We start from the raw sequence: 21984 nt of genomic DNA, 5'->3' as shown, positions 1-21984 counted from the left end.
CAAAGAATGTTTGCTCTTGGTACATTTTAATACTTCATTCATTTAATAAATATAGTTTTGATTCTTAGTTCTGTTTTAAGGCATAGAGATATAAAGGTATATCAGATCCTACCCAAATGGAGCTTAATGTCTACAGCTTTCTTTAGACTAACTTATAAATCCAATGTCCTTGGGATCAAACCAGTTATAATGTCATAAAATATAAAATCTTGTGTATTCTTCTAGGATCAAAAAATGTATAGATAATCACAAAATAATTTTTATACATTATTCTTAAAGAGAATTAAAAAGCAATAAATGTTTATTATATTTATTGACATTTTCTAAATATACTGACTTTTCACCTTTAAATAAAAAGTTGATATTACCATATCTGAGTAGCATACACAGACCTATCTAGCTTCATATATTCTACTTTATTTATTTGATCAACGAACATTTTTCTCAATTCACAATTCAATTAAAATAAAATTTCTTGGGTCACAAATATAAAATAGACACAAATAGTAAATATACATCCAAGTACATATGAGGGAGATTCTAGCTCAGATTCCTCAGACATTCCATGGAGATCACTGGCATAAATTACTTAATGAATTCACAACACTGAAAATGATTCCAAATCCCATTTCATAACTGCCAGTGTAAAATGGTAACTTAAAAAATCCTGTACGGCAAAAATTGTCCACACTAAAGCAATGTTTTCTTTAAGCAAAAAATAAAGTCCAAGGAAAAATAAAAAGGGAATACTTGAACTAAAACAATTGCTGACTGAGGTATTTATTTTTTCCATACCTGAGGTCCTTTGAGACCAGGAGGTCCTGGAGGTCCCCTATTTCCAAGGAGTCCCTATAAAAGAAAATAAGCACAAGCAAGAAAAACTTCAGCTCAATTAATATTTTCCAATCAGCATTAATCTGGATATGGGCAATACAATTTGGTACCATTCTTTTCCCATTATGAAGTTATCAAATTGGGTCAGAGGGTAAGTGACCAAAAAGTATAGAGTATCTAAAAAATTGGGAAATGTAGTAAACTTATTCTTTAAAAATATGCTATCATTCAAATAATCTGCTCAGTATGTTTCTCTTCAACCAGACACAACCAGACACTCAGAAAAAGTACTTCTAAATTTAAAGCAATGGATCCTGGGGCGCCTGGGTGGCCCAGTCAGTTGAGCTTCTGACTTCAGCTCAGGTCATGATCTCGCAGTTCACGGGTTTGAGCCCCCGCGATAGGCTCTGCGCTGACCGCTCAGAGTCTGGAGCCTGCTTTAGATTCTGTGTCTCCCTCTCTCTGCCCCTCCCCTGCTCTTGCTCTCTCTCTCTCTCACTCTCAAAAATAAAGTAAAAAATAAACATTAAAAAAAAAGCAATGGGTCCAATTGTTAATTTGATAATAGTACAACAAATACATAATACAGTATCCACAATGTCTAAAAACAGATGGAAGAGATATATGCTGTTTTAATATCCGTTAAGAGACTAGCAGAATCTAGAACACATTATTTGCACTAAATGTTCTTCAGTTTATTTCCCTTCTTAATACAAGCTGGCAAAAAGAGGAATTTGCAGAAGAAAGTAACAATCTGAATGTGATTAGCAATTTCACGATTAAAAGAAATCTGTTGTTACTCAAAATGCATGCTATTAAAAATCAAATGCTCTGAATAAAAATTCAGCAAAGTCACTTAAAAAAATCTTTCTACTTCAGAAAACACCCTATACTATCTAACATGGTGACATTTTTCTTATTCAGTTCTGTTCCTCTAACTATTCAATGTGTCAGCAAAGTTTAAATAAATCTCTTTTAAAAACTACCTTCTGCATTATTGCTTTTAGTGATATAACCATTCAAAGATTTTATCTAATTTTTAAATGTAGTAAATAACTATGCCAAATAGCAAATCTATCCAGGTAGCTTTAATCATTTGTTCTGGAATGCAGCAAAGTGACAAACTGCACTAAAATCTTGTCTTCACATTATGCCTTGCTCTATCTTTGCTAAATTGCAACACATTCACATTATGCCTTGCTCTATCTTTGCTAATTGCAATCAAAAGGTGAAAAACTCTTTGTCAGTTTAAAAGTCTACAATACATTATCACAGGCTTATTACGTACATGGCGCCATTGGAGAAACTGCATGACCTCAGGCAATAACTTAACATTTTTGTGCAGCTCTCTTATTTTTCATTGGAAGAGATGGATTAGATTATTGAAATGGGTGTATGTTGTTGTATGCAAGTCCAACATACATTTGTTTTTTTTTTTTTTTTTTTTTTCAGGCAAAAGCATCCTAATTTTACTTAGGGAATCGCTTTCTCCCCACTCAGCCCACACGATTTGAAGGGAGGTGAGTCCATCCCTGACTAAATTTGAGGGTGGACATGTGACATGTACCTAAGTCAGCCAGCATATTCTACACCCCCAGAAACAGTGATTGGTTCAGTAATGAGCCAGAAACCCACCTCAGCCTAACTAAAGGAAATTCTGGACTACATTGGAACAGTTGGGAATAGCATTAAGGATGATGGGAAATCATGAAGGAGAGAGAGCCTGAGAATGAAATCCATAAATTAACACATGAAGAGAGCAGGAGTAATTGGATTCTCATGATATTGTTTGGGGTCCTGGATTTAGTTGTTTGAATTCCTAAACTTTGCTCATATTTATATAATCATGTTTAAGTTGCATTTTCATTACTTACAACTGAAAGAATTCTGACTGATACAATGATGTCTAACTCTTTAGTATCCAAAACATTCTTCAAGATCTCTAAGTGATAGGTTTTAAGTATTTAGACTGACAGAAGGTATGGAATCAATGCTATGATATTTAAGTTCCAACACAGGACAGCTAATGCTTAACTATTTAATTAATTCTTCATTCATTTTTCATCCAACATTTATTAATTTTCTATGTGTAAGGTATAATAAATAGCACATTAGACCCTGAGTATACAAATACAAATGAAACACAGCTCCTATTCTCAATGAATTCCTAATTTATTATTGATGATGGCACTTTAAAATAAAAAATAGTACATAAGAATTGTAATTGAAGTAGAAGTAAAGTATAATGGGAACTTAGACGAAAGAGAAACATCTTCTCTGGGAGAGTCAGAAAGTTTGTAATATTTGCAAATAATTTTTTGCTGAGTTATGATCGGCTAACAAAGCCGATCATTTTTTTTTATGGCATAAAAAAAGCAGACACTAAGAATCTATTACCAACTCCTGGGGCTCAAAAGACATTGATGAATATACAAGTTTAGATTAGTGTGTATGTGTAAGAAACGGACTCAGCTCCATATCCAGGGTGTAACTAGCTGATGGCTGAGCGATAAAAGAAAACTAAGTTCCCTTATTCTCTCATTGCAGCTTTTTACCCTGCATAGGTGGTATTACTGACCAAGAAACAAAAAGTAACTCTCTCAGGGAAGCAGATAAATCCAGAGTCTTTTTTCCTTTCTCTTCCAAGACCAATTTACAATCTTAAAAAAATTATAAAGGCAGAATTAAAAAAATACTAGTTATATGCTGTTTATTAGAAACACAACTAAAACAAAAATACGGGGAGATTTAAAGTTCAAAAAAGTAGAAAAAGATATGCAAGAGATTCACCAGCTCAAAAAAGCTGAAATAATCATATTAGTGTTACATATGATAGACTTCAAGGTAAGACAGATTATTAGAGTTAAGAGGGTCACTAAATAATGATAAAAGGCTATGTTCACCAGGAAGAGATGAAAAACTCTCAATTTTTATGCAACTAACAAATTCCACTACATGAAGTAAAAATTGATAGATAAAGATAAATTGAGTAATCTAATGTTAGACAGGGAAATTTTAACACATTTCTCAGAAATTACTAGATCTTGGCAGATAAAAATCAGGAATAGAGAAGACTGAAATAGCAAAGTGACCAATCTTGATCTAATGGCCATATGTAAAACACCGAATCCCCAAGTTGGAGTTTACAAAGTCTTTACAAACACACATGGAAGATTTGTGAAAAGTAATCTCAAGAAAGAAATAAGGCCATAAATATGTATCAACAGTTGCATCAATCACAAAATTGCAGTACATCTACATAGTGTGTTACTATATAGCAGTAAAAATAAATAAGCTGTAATTACATTCATCAGCCTAGAATATATGGGAAAGAAAAGACTGAGTGGCAGGGGCAAATCACTGAAGATTTAATGTACTATGGTTCTATTTATATTAATTTCCAAAACAAGCAAAACAACACATTGGTAAAAGTGTGGCAAAAGTATGGTAAAAGTATGGCAAACACAAGGGAGTTGTTATCTATAAATGCAAGAAGGGAAGTGAGGGATACTTGAGAAACTTACAATGGTCTAATTCTTAACATTAATACAGTTTGTGTTATTGTCATTGTTTAAATTGTGCACGTCTCATATTTATCATGTTAAACAAACAAATTCTTTTTTTTTTTAATTTAAAATAGAATCTGAAGTCGAGTCTGGATATGGATTTCAGCTCTGAAGCTTACTAGGGCTATAACCTGAGTTTCCTTATCTGTAGAATAATGTTACCATCATCATCATGAAGTTGTTACAATAAATAAAAGGGTACCTTGAATATAACAGAGACTCAATAAATATAGTTTTCTTCTTATACATTGCACGTTGATTAGTGTTTACAAGTCTTTAAACTGATATTGCACTTATCTACTCCATATATTCACTACATTCATATTTAAATTTGCTATTATTGTTCTTCTGAAAACAACTCTTTCATCATTTTACTCTCAAAATCTTCCATAGAGTAAAAGAGTGGAGTTTCAAAAGCAACTGAAGTCGTTATCAGCTTAAAATAGATTGCTATAACATAAGAGGTTTCATATAAACCCCAGGGGAACCACCAAGTATCTATAAAAGATACACAAAAGAAAACAAGAAAGGTTTTGAAACATGTCACAGCAAAAATTCAACAAAACATAATGGAAGACAGCAAGAGAGGAAAAGAGGAACAAAGAAGCTATAGGACACAAAACAATTACAATGAACAAAATGGCAATGGTAAGTTTTTCTTTATTAGTAATTACTTTTTTTAAAAATGTTTATTTATTTATTTTGAGAGAGAGCATGTGCAAGTGGGGGAGGAGCAGAGAGAGAGGGAGAGAGAGAGAATCCCAGGCAGGCTCCACACTTATCACAGAGCCTGGCTGTGGGGCTCAAACTCACAACCATGAGATCCTGACCTGAGCTGAAGTCAAGAGTCAGATGCTTAACCAACTGAGCTACCCAGGCACTCCAGTAATTACTTTAAATGTAAATGGATTAAAGTCTGCAATCAAAAGACTTAGAGTACCTGAATGGATTTTTTAAAAATCCAATTATATGATATCTACAAGAAACACACTGTAGACAACATATATAAAATGAAAGTGAAACTTGGAAAAAGATATCCCATGCAAATGATAACCAAAAGAGAACAGGTGTGGCCCTACTTACATGAAACAAAATAGACTTTAAGTCAAAAACAGTCATAAGAGACAAAGAAGGATATTAACTAATGACAAAAGGGTCAATTCACCAGGAAGATATACAATTATAAATAAATAAGCACCCAATATCAGATACCCAAATACACGAAGCAATCATTGACAGAACCGAAGGAAGAAACAGACAGCAACACAATCAGTGCAAGAGATTCCAATGCCCTATTTTCAATACTTAATAGAACAACCAGACAGAAGTTCAATAAGGGAAACAGAGGACTTGAATAACACTAAAATCTAAATGGTCCCAATAGATAAAGAACATTCCACACAAAGCAGCAGGATGTATTTTCTTTTCAAGCATATATGGAACATTTGCCAGCATAGATCACATAGATCACATATTAGGTCACAAAACAAATCTTAACACATATAATAAAATTTAAATTATGCCAACTATCCTTTCTAACCTTAATGGTATGAAAATAGAAATCAACAGAAGGAAAGCTGAAAAAGTCACAAATAGGAAGAAATTAAACAACACACTCTTGAAGAACCCATGGGTCAAAGAAGAAATCAAAAGGTAAATTAGAAAATATCTTGGGACAAATAAAAATGAAAACACAATATACTAAAGTTTATGGGATGTTTAAAAGCAGTACCAAGAGGGGATTTTATTTTTTATTTTTTTATTTATTTATTTATTTATTTATTTATTTAGTGCAAGAGCACACATGCAAGTGGGGAGAGGCAGAGAAAGGGCAAGAGAGAGCTAATCTGTGCTTAGCTTAGAGCCAGACTCAGGGCTAGATCTCACCATTGTGAGATAATGACCTGAGCTGAAATCAAGAGTCAGACACTTAACTGACTGAACAACCTGCAACCCACAGGCCCCCTAGGAGAGAATTTTAAAATGGTACACACCTACATTAAAAAAGATCTCAAATAAGCCACCTAGCTTTACACCTCAAGAAACTAGAAAAAAAAAAAAAAAGAAAGAAAAAAGAACAAATTAAGCCCATAGTTAAGAGACAGAAAGAAATAATAAAGATTAGAGCAGAAATAAGTGAATAGAAAATAGGAAAACAATAGAAAAAATGAATAAAACTTGGTAACAATTAATAAAACTTTTGTTAATGAAAACAAAATTGACAAACCTTTAGCTAGACTAACAAAAAGAGAGATTATACTCAAATAAAATAAAAAATGAAAGAGGATCATAAGATGCTAGTATGAACAATTATATACCAACATTTTGGATAACCTAGAAGACACACATAAAATTCCTAGAAACATATATCCTACTAAAACTAAACATGAAGAAATACAAAATCCAATAGATCTCTGAGTAGTAAGGAGATTGAATCAGTAATAAAATATATCCCATCCAGGAGAAGCATAGAACCAAATGACTTCACTGGGGAATTCCATAAAACATTTAAGAAAGAATTAATGCAAATCATTTCAAACTCTTTCAAAAAGTTGGGTAACGTAAAATTTCTGTTCACAGATGACAAGAGGAGGGAACACTTCCAAACTCACTTTATGAGGCCAGCATTACCCTGATACCAAAGCCAGACAAGGACACTACAAGAAAAGAAAATTACAGGCCAAATTCTCCAATGAATATAGGTGTAAAAACCCTCCAAAAAAAAAAAAAAAAAAAAAAAAAAACTAGCAAAATGAATTCAAGAGCACATTAAAGGACCATACATCATGACCAAATAAGATTTACTCCTGGGATATAAGAATTGTTTACATATGAAAATCAATCATATGAGATACCACATTAACAAAACAAAAGATAAAAATAACATGATTATCTCTATGGAGGCAGAAAAAGCATCTGACAGAATTTAATATTCTTTCATGATAAAACACTCAACCAACTAAAAATAGAAGGAAATTACCTCAACCTTATAAAGGTCATATATGAGAGGTCCACAGTTAATAATGTGCTCAACAGTGGGAAAACTGCAAGCTTTCCTCTAATATTAGGAATGAGGCATGGATGCTCATTCTCATTGCTTCTATCCAACGTAGTACTAGAAGTCCTAGATAGAGCAATTAGTCAAGAAAGAAAAAAATGCATCGAAGTAGGAAAGAAAAGGTAAAATTTCTGTTCACAGATGACAAGAGCATGCATGTAAAAAATGCTAAGGATGTTAGCAACATATTGTTAGAATTAATAAATGAATTCAACATAGTTGCAGAATTACAAAATCAATACACAAAAATAAGCTACATTTCTATACGTTAACAACAAACAATTCAGAAAGGAAATTAAGAAAACAATCCCATTTACCACAGCATCAAAAACCATAAAATATTTGTGAATAATTTTAACTAGGGAGGTGAAAGATTTGTACACTGAAAATTATAAAACACTGTTGACAGAAATTAAAGATGACACAGTGGAAAAAAAAATAAAGATGACACAGTGCAAGATATATCATGTTCATGGACCGGAAGATTTAATACTGTTAAAACATTTACACTATGAAAAGTAATCTACAGATTCAATGGAATCCCTGGTGAGAACTCAATGGCATTTTTTGCAGATATAGAAAAAACAATTCTATCATTCATATGGAACCACAAAGAACCCTCAATAGTCAAAACAATCTTGAGAAAGAAGAAAGCTAGAGGTCTCAATTTCTTGACTTCAAAATATATTGACTCGGGTCATGATCTCACGGTTTGCGAGTTCGAGCCCCGCATTGGGCTCTGTGCTGACAGCTCAGAGCCTGGAGCCTGCTTCAGATTCTGTGTCTCCCTCTCTCTCTGACCCTCCCCCACTCACACTCTGTCTCTGTCTGTCTCTCTCTCAAGAATAAATAAACATTAAAAATTTTTAAAAAAAATGCTATAATAATCAAAACAGTTTGGTACTGGCATAAAGACAGATATATAGACCAATGAAACAGAATAGAGTACCCAGAAATAAAACTACACACACATGGTGAAATAGTCTTTGACAAGGGTGCTATGACTACAATGGGGAAAAGATAGTCTTTTTAACAAACAGTGTTAGGAAAACTGGATATGCAAAGGAATGAAATTGGATGCTTAAATTACACCGTGCATACAAATCAACTCAAAATGGATTAAACATTTAGACATAAGACTTGAAACCATAAAAGTCCTAGAAGAAAACATAGGAGAAACCTCCATTATATTGGTCTTGATAATGACTTTTTGTATTTGACACAAAAACAAAGGCAACAAAAACAAAAATAGACTAGTAAATACTTCTGCACAGAAAGAAAACAACCAACACAGGGAACAGGCAACTTATAGAATGAGAGAAAATATGCATAATCCATAAATATGATTGTTTAATATATAACATAACAAGGAACTCCTACAACCCAACAGCAAAAACCAAATAAGCCAATTAAAATAATGGCCAAAGGACTATAACAGAAATTTCTCCAAGTAAAACACACAAATGATTGAATATGTGTAAAATGTTCAACATCACTAACCATTAGGGGAATGCAAATCAAAGCCACAAGGAGACATCACCTCATAACTGTTAGAATGACTATTACAAACAAAAAAGGAAATAAATGTTGACAAGGATGTAGAGAAATTAAAACCCGTGTGTACTGTTGGTGGGAATGTAAAAAAAAATAGTGCAGCCATTATGGAAAACTGTGTGGAGTGCCTCCAAAAATTAAAAAATAGAACTACCATATGATACAGCCACCCCACTCCTGGGTATTTACCTAAAAGAATTGAAAACAGAATCTCAAAGAGTTAAGTGCATTCCCATGTTCAATGCAGCATTACACAATAGTCTATAGGTGGAAACAACTTAGATGCACATCAGTGGGTGAATGGATAAAGAAAATGTGGATATTTAGACTACTGGGCAATGGACTGTTATTCAGCCTTTAAGCGGAAGTAAATTCTAACATATGCTACATCATGCATGAAACTTGAAGACCTTATGTGAAGTGAAATAAGCCCATCACAGAAGAACAAATACCGTATAATTCTAGATATATGAGGTATCTAAAGTAGTGATAGTCATAAAAGCAGAAAGTAGAATGGTGGCTGCTACAGGTTGGAGGTAGAAATTCAAAGTTGCTGCTCAACAGGCATAGCCTTTCAGTCATGCAAGATAAAAATGGTCTAGCGATTTGCTGTACAACATATGGATATAGTTAACATTATTGTACTGTACACTTAAAAATTTGTTAAGAAAGTAGACTTTATGTTATGTTTTTATCATTACAACAAAAAATCTTTGGGCTTATTAGCATTTAAATTTTTCAGCTTTATATTTAAGATATGTCACAATCTGACTCCTAACTTTTTTTTTTTTTAAGACTGATAGGTTTACTTTTGCCCTTCATCTCTAGTTCATTTTTGTATTTATTGTACAAAGACTTTCATTCCTTGACTCTACCTGGCCAAATCCAATCCATCCATCTCAAAATCCTACTGTAAAGTTTTTCAGAAAAATGGCCATAATAGTCATTCCCTGAGCTCCTTATTGTTCATTTATATGTTGCCTAGTTATGCTTTTTTAGCTTTTCCCATGTGGAAATCTCACACTTCCGGAAAATTACAAGTTCCTAGCAGACAGAAGACCATGTTTTAATCTTATTTCCAAGTAATTTCTTAACACAATACCTCACGCATTGTACAAACTCATAAGTATTTTTCAGCTGACTAAATGATGTCTGGAGAATAAAATGGCTAGTGTAAGAAATCTTGATTTAGCACATGAAATGTGCTCAGGGCTGAGCTGAGGTGCTCTTAGAAAACTATTCAGAGGTATGCATTTTTCTCTTACCAAGTTAGCTCACCTCTATACATATGATCACATGACATTTTCATAATTCAGTGTGAAGGTTATTTCTACATATTCTGTAACATAATTTTATAAATTAAAACAGGCTTCCTATTTCTAATAGTAGGCTTTCTCCAAAAACTTATCAGAGATGTCATACAACAGAAAATGACAGCCTATTTTACCACCCCTAATTCCACAGCCAAAGTAACAACACAAACCATTATAGGAATAAATAAATTATTCTATTTACTGGAGAACAGAGAATATTTATTGGGCACTTACTTTCTGAAGTAAGCAGCAAAGGATGGTTTTTCTAATATTATGAGATACTTGAAAGCAGATGGCCAAATCGGGTGGTTCTTAAAAAGGCTCATGAGAGTATGTTTTGTATCTATATACACACATATATATACACCCACATACCCATAATGAATAGAACCATAATCAACATAAGTTTCCAATCTTAGTTTGAGGTTTTTAGTCAACTGGCAGAAAATGAAGAGAAAATAAAAGGCTTCTTTAGAGCTGTGCCAAATTGCTCTGGAAAGAACCCAACTGGCTTACAAATAGGGTAACCATGTATTTCACATAGAGTGCACGTAATTGTCTTGATGGCCTCCTTGAATAGCCTCAACAGGGCTTTAGTAATTGATATTGTCCCTAGTTTCCAAACAAGATATGTATATTAAAATAAATGAAGTTTTAAGATGCTTCCGTGATATTGTGTACAGAACTAAAGATCACGCTAATAGGGTCAGCATGTTTGACTCTGTTCTTCCCTTCTGTTTCTAGAAACGACTTCAATAAAAATAATGAAGCACCAAGAAGAAAAACATAAGCTGACGCTTCTTAACCTACAAAACAAAGTCCTTCTTCTTTTAAAATTTTCTGGTCCTTTTGATAAAATCATCTCTTCTGAAATGTTATTTTAAAATTCAGTAATTTTAAACAATCTATTAGTCTAGTGATGTTCCTGATGAAGCTTAAAGTTCCTGTTTATCGAATACAATTAGATAAAGTAATCCACAAAGTAATTATTACTCATTGGAAATTCAACCATTTGTATTCATTAAAATGTCTGGTTTTCAGGGTTTTTTGTCCCACTTTTAAACAATGTAATTCTAAGACTAAAAGAAGTAATGAGAAGGAAATTTTAAATATCACTATTGTAATATTGGTTGGTTTTATCAGTTGGTTTTCTTCAGTTCTATGACATTTTTCTTTACAAAACTTCAAGAGAAACAAATTTTCCAAACTGAAAAGAATTTAGAAAGCTACCTGGTTCTTTACCTAACATGAAATGCATACTTGAAAACATTAACTTCCATTATCACTTCCTTTTAAAGTAATTCTTAATTTCCTAGAGCAGAATCTGTTTCTCATTTATCTAGGCTCTCATAGCACTTCACCAACTCTTTAATACAGCATTTCTTACAACATTTTGTGCTATTTTTATGGTATCTGTCACCAAACTGTTACCTCATCCAGAGGCGGAACCATGGTTTAGAAATCTATAATCTTTATAATCTATATAAGGGGCACCTGGGTGGCTCAGTCAGTTGGGCGGCCAACTTTGGCTCAGGTTATGATCTCGTGGTTCATGGGTTCAAGCCCCGCATCAGGCTCTGTGCTGACAGCTCGGAGCCTGGAGCCTGCTTCGGATTCTGTGTCTCCCTCTCTCTCTGCCATTCCCCTACTTGTGCTCTGTCTCTCTCTGCCTCTCAAAAAAAAAAAAATGTTAAAAAAAATTAACAACAACAAAAAGACATCTTTATAATCTCACATTTACTCCTTGGTCTAACACATAAAAGAAATTCAATAGATGTTAAATAAATGAAATACTGAGTGAATGGATAAATGCATGTGTGTATATATGCATCAAGTTCAGTTATGTAGCAGGTGAAGTGTTAAACATTATAGAAGTTATCAATTCCATTCTCTATACTACCTTTCTCTCTCAACATCCCCTCATGCTACTATTTCTATTTTTAAGTTTGGTTTACTGTGATTTCTTGATTGTTTCTACCTTGATGTCAAAGAGGAACTTCAAACTAACTATACCCAGAATGAAACTTCTTGTATTTCCCATCCTCTAAACCTGCTCCTCCTAAGTTTCCTATTTAAATCAATGACAACAGTAACCCAAGTAATAGTCTCAGCTTTATCCTCGAATTCTCTTTCATTTAATAAATTCCAAGTTGTATTGTTTCTATTTCCCAAATAGTTTTTAACACAGTCATTCAATCAATCATGCATTCAGCCAATATCTATTGCATTCCTGTTATATGTTATGGACATTATTATGATTATTGTGATGTTCATAAAATCAGTTAGGCTCTTCTCTCAAAAGCTTATAGTCTAATAGAGAGATAAATCATCAGTTGTAATATATGAAGGTAAGAAGCTTGAGATTTGAACAAGTATAGTACGGTTTGGTCTTCTAAACAGTTTAGCTGGAATAAGGTTTTCAGAAGAGTGATGCTTCGGGGCGCCTGGGTGGCTCAGTCGGTTAAGCGGCCGACTTTGGCCCGGGTCATGATCTCGCGGTCCGTGGGTTCGAGCCCCATGTCGGGCTCTGTGCTGACAAGCTCGGAGCCTGGAGCCTGTTTCAGATTCTGTGTCTCCCTCTCTCTGACCCTCCCCTGTTCATGCTTTGTCTCTCTCTGTCTCAAAAATAAATAAACGCTAAAAAAAAAAAAAAAAAAAAAAAAAAAAAGAAGAGTGATGCTTCCATCACTATATGACTATGTATGTCTATATGATTATAGAGAATAGAGTTAGAGAGACAGGGTAGGTTATAAAGAACCTTGCATAAAAAGTAAAGAAGTGCGAGCCTTAACCTGGAAGCGTGGAGATCACTGAAGGAATAAGCACAAGGATGACATGATAAGATCTATACTTTACAAACATTATTCCATCATCTACTCAGAAGCAGATTTGAAGAAATGCCAGACTGGAGGCTGGAAGAACAAATGAAGGATTATTACTAATGCTGGTGAAAAGTAAAAAGGGCCTGAGCTACAACATTGGCAGTGAAAATGGTTTTAAGTGCAAAGGGGAAATTTTGATTCAAGAGAGAGATCAGTGTAAAGGTAGGTGATAACTGATGGCATGAGGTTGTTCAGTAGTTGAGGAGAGGTTTTGCTGCAAAACGTGTGTGGGACTTGAATACGGAGAAAGAGGAAGAATATTTCTTCCATAGAGACAGAAAAAAAGGGAGAAACATTGCTGTATATATGGAAACTTTGTAGGTGGCCAATAGGGTTGCCAGATAAAATACAGGATGCCCAGTTAAGTTTGAATTTCATGCAAACAACGAATAGCTTTTAGTGTAAGAGTGTTCCACATATTACACTTCCATCCTCTCACAAGCTTCCTTTTCCTGAATGCCATACATCTCCCTTGTCTGGATGCAAATCCTACTCATTCATCATGTCAGCTCAAGTGCTACCTTCTCCGCACAGTTCCCTATTCCATTACTTGTCAGACTGGAGGCTTGTATTACAAATTGAATATTATTCATATGGTTATTATAAAAGTTTTCTTGCATACAAATCAAAACCACACTCAGATATCACCTCACGCCAGTCAGAGTGGCCAAAATGAACAAATCAGGAGACTATAGATGCTGGAGAGGATGTGGAGAAACGGGAACCCTCTTGCACTGTTGGTGGGAATGCAAATTGGTGCAGCCGCTCTGGAAAGCAGTGTGGAGGTTCCTCAGAAAATTAAAAATAGACCTACCCTATGACCCAGCAATAGCACTGCTAGGAATTTACCCAAGGGATACAGGAGTACTGATGCATAGGGGCACTTGTACCCCAATGTTTATAGCAGCACTCTCAACAATAGCCAAATTATGGAAAGAGCCTAAATGTCCATCAACTGATGAATGGATAAAGAAATTGTGGTGTATATACACAATGGACTACTACGTGGCAATGAGAAAGAATGAAATATGGCCTTTTGTAGCAATGTGGATGGAAGTGGAGAGTGTGATGCTAAGTGAAATAAGCCATACAGAGAAAGACAGATACCATATGGTTTCACTCTTATTTGGATCCTGAGAAACTTAACAGAAACCCATGGGGGAGGGGAAGGAAAAAAAAAAAAAGAGGTTAGAGTGGGAGAGAACCAAAGCATAAGAGACTTAAAAACTGAGAACAAACTGAGGGTTGATGGGGGGTGGGAGGGAGGGGAGGGTGGGTGATGGGTATTGAGGAGGGCACCTTTTGGGATGAGCACTGGGTGTTGTATGGAAACCAATTTGACAATAAAATTCATATATTAAAAAAAAAAAGAAAGGGAAAATATACACTAAAAATTAATTAAAATTAAAGAGAATCCTTTACTTAGAAAGCCAGCTAAAATGGACATTTTAATATAAATTATTAAATATCCAAATTAGCTATAAAAAGAGATAGAAAAAAAAAGTTTTCTTGCATATCTTTCTCTAGATTGTAAGTCTTTTGAAAGTAAGGATCAATACTTTTCATCTTTGTGGACAGTCTAGCACAATGGCTCATATGAAAGGCAATCAGTAAATATTGGCTGATTGATTGAATGCTCTATTTCAGATCTTTATAATTCTTTTCTAGCTTTTACGAGTTCATCTCCTTGCCTTCAGTTTCCCTCCTATTTAAGCCCTCCTCCATGCTGACTGATATATTTTTAAAACATAAATCACCTAGGACACTTTACTACTTAAATATCTTTGATTGCTTCATGATGCCCATGAATAAAGTAGAAACACTTTAGCATAGTGTTGAATGTTTTCCACAATTTCGTCCCAAAGCTAAGTGGTTAAGAACTGGGTTAGAATCCTGGCAAAGTCACTTGATAGTTATGTGACAGCAATAACTAAACCATCTGTAAAATGGAGATAATCCTTAGCTTATAATGCTATTGTGGAGATAAAGTGAGATATGTGTAAGACATTTACTATACATAGTACTGTACTACTTGACACTCTAGTACACTAACAAATACAGCTATTATTAACATCCTTTTGAAATGGACAGATCATTTCTTGTGCAAGAAACAAGATGACTTTTTAAATAACTTTCTTAGAGGCCAACAATTCTACCTATGTTATTCTTGCTAAATAATAACTGAGAAAAGAAAAATATTTAGGTTTGTCTTTATACTTTAAAGTGTCTTAATTGAAAAGAAATCTTTATTCCCTAAAGGAAAATAAATCCTATGACTGCATGTCAAAATTTATTGTCAAGACCATGCATTCTGCATTTTTTTCATTATCTTAAAAAAATTATAGGAGGATTATAAAGTTTGAATGCTCTATTGATCTTGATTAATCTAAAATTCATGGTAAATATCTAGGAAATTTTATAATAAAACCACACCCAACAAACCTTATTTAATGCATTTAAGCCTCAGGGGTAGTTTTTAACACCTGTCACAAATACAATGTCCTCCACAAATATGTGCAGTTAAAACAGATCATGGTTGGGGTGATGCGGAAGATGGCGGCGTAGGAGGACGCTGGGCTCACCGCGCGTCCTGCTGATCACTTAGATTCCACCTACACCTGCCTAAAGAACCCAGAAAACCACCAGAGGATTAGCAGAACGGAGTCTCCGGAGCCAAGCGCAGATGAGAGGCCCACGGAAGAGGGTAGGAAGGGCAGCGAAGCTGTGCGCGCTCCATGGACTGGCGGGAGGGAGCCGGAGCGGAGGGGCAGCCCGCTGGCCAAGCAGAGCCCCCGAGTCTGGCTGGCAAAAGCGGAGGGGCCTGACGGACTGTGTTCTGACAGCAAGCGCGACTTAGCGTCTGGGAGGTCATAAGTTAACAGCTCTGCTCGGAAAGCAGGAAGGCCGGAGGTCAAAGGGAGGGAGAGCTGCTGAGCCCCCCAGACGACAGAGCTCAGTTTGGTGGGGAACAAAGGTGCTCACCAGCGCCATCTCCCTCGCCCATCCCCCAGCCAAAATCCCAAAGGGAACTAGTTCCTGCCAGGGAACTCGCTCGCTCCGAGCAAGCACCCAACTCTGTGCTTATGCAGAGCCAAACCTCCGGCAGCGGATCTGACTCCCTCCCACTGCCACAGGGCCCCTCCTGAAGTGGATCACCTAAGGAGAAGCGAGCTAAGCCTGCCCCTCCTGCTCCCGTGCACCTTGCCTACCCACCCCAGCTAATACGCCAGATCCCAGCACCACAAGCCTGGCAGTGTGCAAGTAGCCCAGATGGGCCCCGCCACCCCACAGTGAATCCCGCCCCTAGGAGAGGGGAAGAGAAGGCACACACCAGTCTGAATGTGGCCCCAGCAGTGGGCTGAGGGCAGACATCAGGTCGGACTGCAGCCCCGCCCACCAACTCCAGTTATACACCACAGCACAGGGGAAGTGCCCTGCAGGTCCTCACCACTCCAGGGACTATCCAAAATGACCAAACGGAAGAATTCCCCTCAGAAGAATCTCCAGGAAATAACAACAGCTAATGAACTGATCAAAAAGGATTTAAATGATATAACAGAAAGTGAATTCAGAATAATAGTCAAAAAATTAATCACTGGGCTTGAAAACAGTATAGAGGACAGCAGAGAATCCCTTGCTACAGAGATCAAGGGACTAAGGAACAGTCACGAGGAGCTGAAAAACGCTTTAAACGAAACGCAAAACAAAATGGAAACCACGACGGCTCGGCTTGAAGAGGCAGAGGAGAGACTAGGTGAACTAGAAGATAAAGTAATGGAAAAAGAGGAAGCTGAGAAAAAGAGAGATAAAAAAATCCAGGAGTATGAGGGGAAAATTAGAGAACTAAGTGATACACTAAAAAGAAATAATATACGTATATTGGTATCCCAGAGGAGGAAGAGAGAGGGAAAGGTGCTGAAGGGGTACTTGAAGAAATAATAGCTGAGAACTTCCCTGAACTGGGGAAGGAAAAAGGCATTGAAATCCAAGAGGCACAAAGAACTCCCTTCAGACGTAACTTGAATCGATCTTCTGCACGACATATCATAGTGAAACTGGCAAAATACAAGGATAAAGAGAAAATTCTGAAAGCAGCAAGGGATAAACGTGCCCTCACATATAAAGGGAGACCTATAAGACTTGTGACTGATCTCTCTTTTGAAACTTGGCAGGCCAGAAAGGATTGGCACGATATCTTCAGTGTGCTAAACAGAAAAAATATGCAGCCGAGAATCCTTTATCCAGCAAGTCTGTCATTTAGAATAGAAGGAGAGATAAAGGTCTTCCCAAACAAACAAAAACTAAAGGAATTTGTCACCACTAAACCAGTCCTACAAGAGATCCTAAGGGGGATCCTGTGAGACAAAGTACCAGAGACATCACTACAAGCATAAAACATACAGACATCACAATGACTCTAAACCCATATCTTTCTATAATAACACTGAATGTAAATGGATTAAATGCACCAACCAAAAGACATAGGGTATCAGAATGGATAAAAAAAACAAGACCCATCTATTTGCTGTCTACAAGAGACTCATTTTAGACCTGAGGACACCTTTAGATTGAGAGTGAGGGGATGGGGAACTATTTATCATGCTACTGGCAGCCAAAAGAAAGCTGGAGTAGCCATACTTATATCAGACAAACTAGACTTTAAATTAAAGGCTGTAACAAGAGATGAAGAAGGGCATTATATAATAATTACAGGGTCTATCCATCAGGAAGAGCTAACAGTTATAAATGTCTATGCACCGAATACCGGAGCCCCCAAATATATAAAACAATTACTCATAAACATAAGCAACCTTATTGATAAGAATGTGGTAATTGCAGGGGACTTTAATACTCCACTTACAGAAATGGATAGATCATCTAGACACACGGTCATTAAAGAAACAAGGACCCTGAATGACACATTGAATCAGATGGACTTGACAGATATATTTAGAACTCTGCATCCCAAAGCAACAGAATATACTTTCTTCTCGAGTGCACATGGAACATTCTCCAAGATAGATCATATACTGGGTCACAAAACAGCCCTTCATAAGTTTACAAGAATTGAAATTATACCATGCATACTTTCAGACCACAATGCTATGAAGCTTGAAATCAACCACAGGAAAGTCTGGAAAACCTCCAAAAGCATGGAGGTTAAAGAACACCCTACTAACAAATGAGTGGGTCAACCAGGCAATTAGAGAAGAAATTAAAAAATATATGGAAACAAACGAAAATGAAAATACAACAATCCAAATGCTTTGGGATGCAGCGAAGGCAGTCCTGAGAGGAAAATACATTACAATCCAGGCCTATCTCAAGAAACAAGAAAAATCCCAAATACAAAATCTAACAGCACACCTAAAGGAAATAGAAGCAGAACAGCAAAGGCAGCCTAAACCCAGCAGAAGAAGAGAAATAATAAAGATCAGGGCAGAAATAATATAGAATCTAAAAAAACTGTAGAGCAGATCAATGAAACCAAGAGTTGGTTTTTTGAAAAAATAAACAAAATTGACAAACCTCTAGCCAGGCTTCTCAAAAAGAAAAGGGAGATGACCCAAATAGATAAAATCATGAATGAATATGGAATTATTACAACCAATCCCTCAGAGATACAAACAATTATCAGGGAATACTATGAAAAATTATATGCCAACAAATTGGACAACCTGGAAGAAATGGACAAATTCCTAAACACCCACACTCTTCCAAAACTCAATCAGGAGGAAATAGAAAGCTTGAACAGACCCATAACCAGTGAAGAAGTTGAATCGGTTATCAAAAATCTCCCAACAAATAAGAGTCCAGGACCGGATGGCTTCCCAGGGGAGTTCTACCAGACGTTTAAAGCAGAGATAATACCTATCCTTCTCAAGCTATTCCAAGAAATAGAAAGGGAAGGAAAACTTCCAGACTCATTCTATGAAGCCAGTATTACTTTGGTTCCTAAACCAGACAGAGACCCAGTAAAAAGAGAACTACAAGCCAATATCCCTGATGAATATGGATGCAAAAATTCTCAATAAGATACTAGCAAATCGAATTCAACAGCATATAAAAAGAATTATTCACCATGATCAAGTGGGATTCATTCCTGGGATGCAGGGCTGGTTCAACATTCGCAAATCGATCAACGTGATACATCACATTAATAAAAAAAAAAGAGAAGAACCATATGATCCTGTCAATCGATGCAGAAAAGGCCTTTGACAAAATCCAGCACCCTTTCTTAATAAAAACCCTTGAGAAATTCGGGATAGAAGGAACATACTTAAAGATCATAAAAGCCATTTATGAAAAGCCCACAGCTAACATCATCCTCAATGGGGAAAAACTGAGAGCTTTCTCCCTGAGATCAGGAACACGACAGGGATGCCCACTCTCACCGCTGTTGTTTAATATAGTGTTGGAAGTTCTAGCATCAGCAATCAGACAACAAAAGGAAATCAAAGGCATCAAAATTGGCAAAGATGAAGTCAAGCTTTCGCTTTTTGCAGATGACATGATATTATACATGGAAAATCCGATAGACTCCACCAAAAGTCTGCTAGAACTGATACATGAATTCAGCAAAGTTGCAGGATACAAAATCAATGTGCAGAAATCAGTTGCATTCTTATACACTAACAATGAAGCAACAGAAAGACAAATGAAGAAACTGATCCCATTCACAATTGCACCAAGAAGCATAAAATACCTAGGAATAAATCTAACCAAAGATGTAAAAGATCTGTATGCTGAAAACTATAGAAAGCTTATGCAGGTAATTGAAGAAGATATAAAGAAATGGAAAGACATTCCCTGCTCATGGATTGGAAGAATAAATATTGTCAAAATGTCAATACTACCCAAAGCTATCTACACATTCAATGCAATCCCAATCAAAATTGCACCAGCATTCTTCTCAAAACTAGAACAAGCAATCCTAAAATTCATAGGGAACCACAAAAGGCCCCGAATAGCCAAAGTAATTTTGAAGAAGACCAAAGCAGGAGGCATCACAATCCCAGACTTTAGCCTCTACTACAAAGCTGTCATCATCAAGACAGCATGGTATTGGCACAAAAACAGACACATAGACCAATGGAATAGAATAAAAATCCCAGAACTAGACCCACAAACGTACGGCCAACTCATCTTTGACAAAGCAGGAAAGAACATCCAATGGAAAAAAGACAGTCTCTTTAACAAATGGTGCTGGGAGAACTGGACAGCAACATGCAGAAGGTTGAAACTAGACCACTTTCTCACACCATTCACAAAAATAAACTCAAAATGGATAAAGGACCTGAATGTGAGACAGGAAACCATCAAAACCTTAGAGGAGAAAGCAGGAAAGGACCTCTCTGACCTCAGCCGTAGCAATCTCTTACTCGGCACATCCCCAAAGGCAAGGGAATTAAAAGCAAAAGTGAATTACTGGGACCTTATGAAGATAAAAAGCTTCTGCACAGCAAAGGAAACAACGAACAAAACTAAAAGGCAACCAATGGAATGGGAAAAGATATTTGCAAATGACATATCGGACAAAGGGCTAGTATCCAAAATCTATAAAGAGCTCACCAAACTCCACACCTGAAAAACAAATAACCCAGTGAAGAAATGGGCAGAAAACATGAATAGACACTTCTCTAAAGAAGACATCCGGATGGCCAACAGGCACATGAAAAGATGTTCAACGTCGCTCCTTATCAGGGAAATACAAATCAAAACCACACTCAGATACCACCTCACGCCAGTCAGAGTGGCCAAAATGAACAAATCAGGAGACTATAGATGCTGGAGAGGATGTGGAGAAACGGGAACCCTCTTGCACTGTTGGTGGGAATGCAAATTGGTGCAGCCGCTCTGGAAAGCAGTGTGGAGGTTCCTCAGAAAATTAAAAATAGACCTACCCTATGACCCAGCAATAGCACTGCTAGGAATTTACCCAAGGGATACAGGAGTACTGATGCATAGGGGCACTTGTACCCCAATGTTTATAGCAGCACTCTCAACCATAGCCAAATTATGGAAAGAGCCTAAATGTCCATCAACTGATATATGGATAAAGAAATTGTGGTTTATATACACAATGGAATACTATGTGGCAATGAGAAAGAATGAAATATGGCCTTTTGTCGCAATGTGGATGGAAGTGGAGAGTGTGATGCTAAGTGAAATAAGCCATACAGAGAAAGACAGATACCATATGGTTTCACTCTTATTTGGATCCTGAGAAACTTAACAGAAACCCATGGGGGAGGGGAAGGAAAAAAAAAAAAAGAGGTTAGAGTGGGAGAGAGCCAAAGCATAAGAGACTGTTAAAAACTGAGAACAAACTGAGGGTTGATGGGGGGTGGGAGGGAGAGGAGTGTGGGGGATGGGTATTGAGGAGGGCACCTCTTGGGATGAGCACTGGGTGTTGTATGGAAATCAATTTGACAATAAATTTCATATATTGGAAAAAAAAACAGATCATGGTCAGTATGAGATATTTTGGACATAGTTATTAAATTATTAAATTAAATATGAATTAAAGAGTAGTATTCCAGTTTATAATATTAAGTCCTCAAGAGGCTTAATTAGTTGCTTGCAAATTAAAGTACGGCTTTTTAAAATTCCCTCATATATGGCTACATAAAAATATTTTATCGGTGAATAGTTATGAATAGTCAAAATTATATCCACACTACCAAATATAATAAAACTTGAGATTCAAATTTCTTATCTATCCTAGATCATTTTACCAAAACACATATTCATGTGTCAACACTAAAAAATACAGT

At 36.1% G+C, this 21984-nt stretch overlaps 1 protein-coding gene across 5 annotated transcripts in view; it reads right to left on the bottom strand.

Moving 5' to 3' along the window:
* COL24A1 (collagen type XXIV alpha 1 chain) overlaps positions 1 to 21984 on the bottom strand; it is a 413859-nt gene that overhangs the window by 230368 nt on the left and 161507 nt on the right. For all 5 annotated transcript variants that reach the window (XM_019414025.2, XM_019414026.2, XM_019414023.2 and 2 more), the window contains one exon: positions 796 to 849. In XM_019414025.2, the coding sequence (XP_019269570.2) occupies positions 796 to 849 (54 nt within the window). The remainder of the gene's footprint in view (positions 1 to 795; positions 850 to 21984) is intronic.

This window comes from Panthera pardus, unplaced genomic scaffold (genome assembly GCF_024362965.1).
Source record: "Panthera pardus isolate Hobbes unplaced genomic scaffold, ASM2436296v1 HiC_scaffold_11, whole genome shotgun sequence".
Taxonomy (NCBI): domain Eukaryota; kingdom Metazoa; phylum Chordata; class Mammalia; order Carnivora; family Felidae; genus Panthera; species Panthera pardus.
Note: the sequence above shows the minus strand (reverse complement) of the source record. Positions and strands in the feature narration are given on the sequence as shown.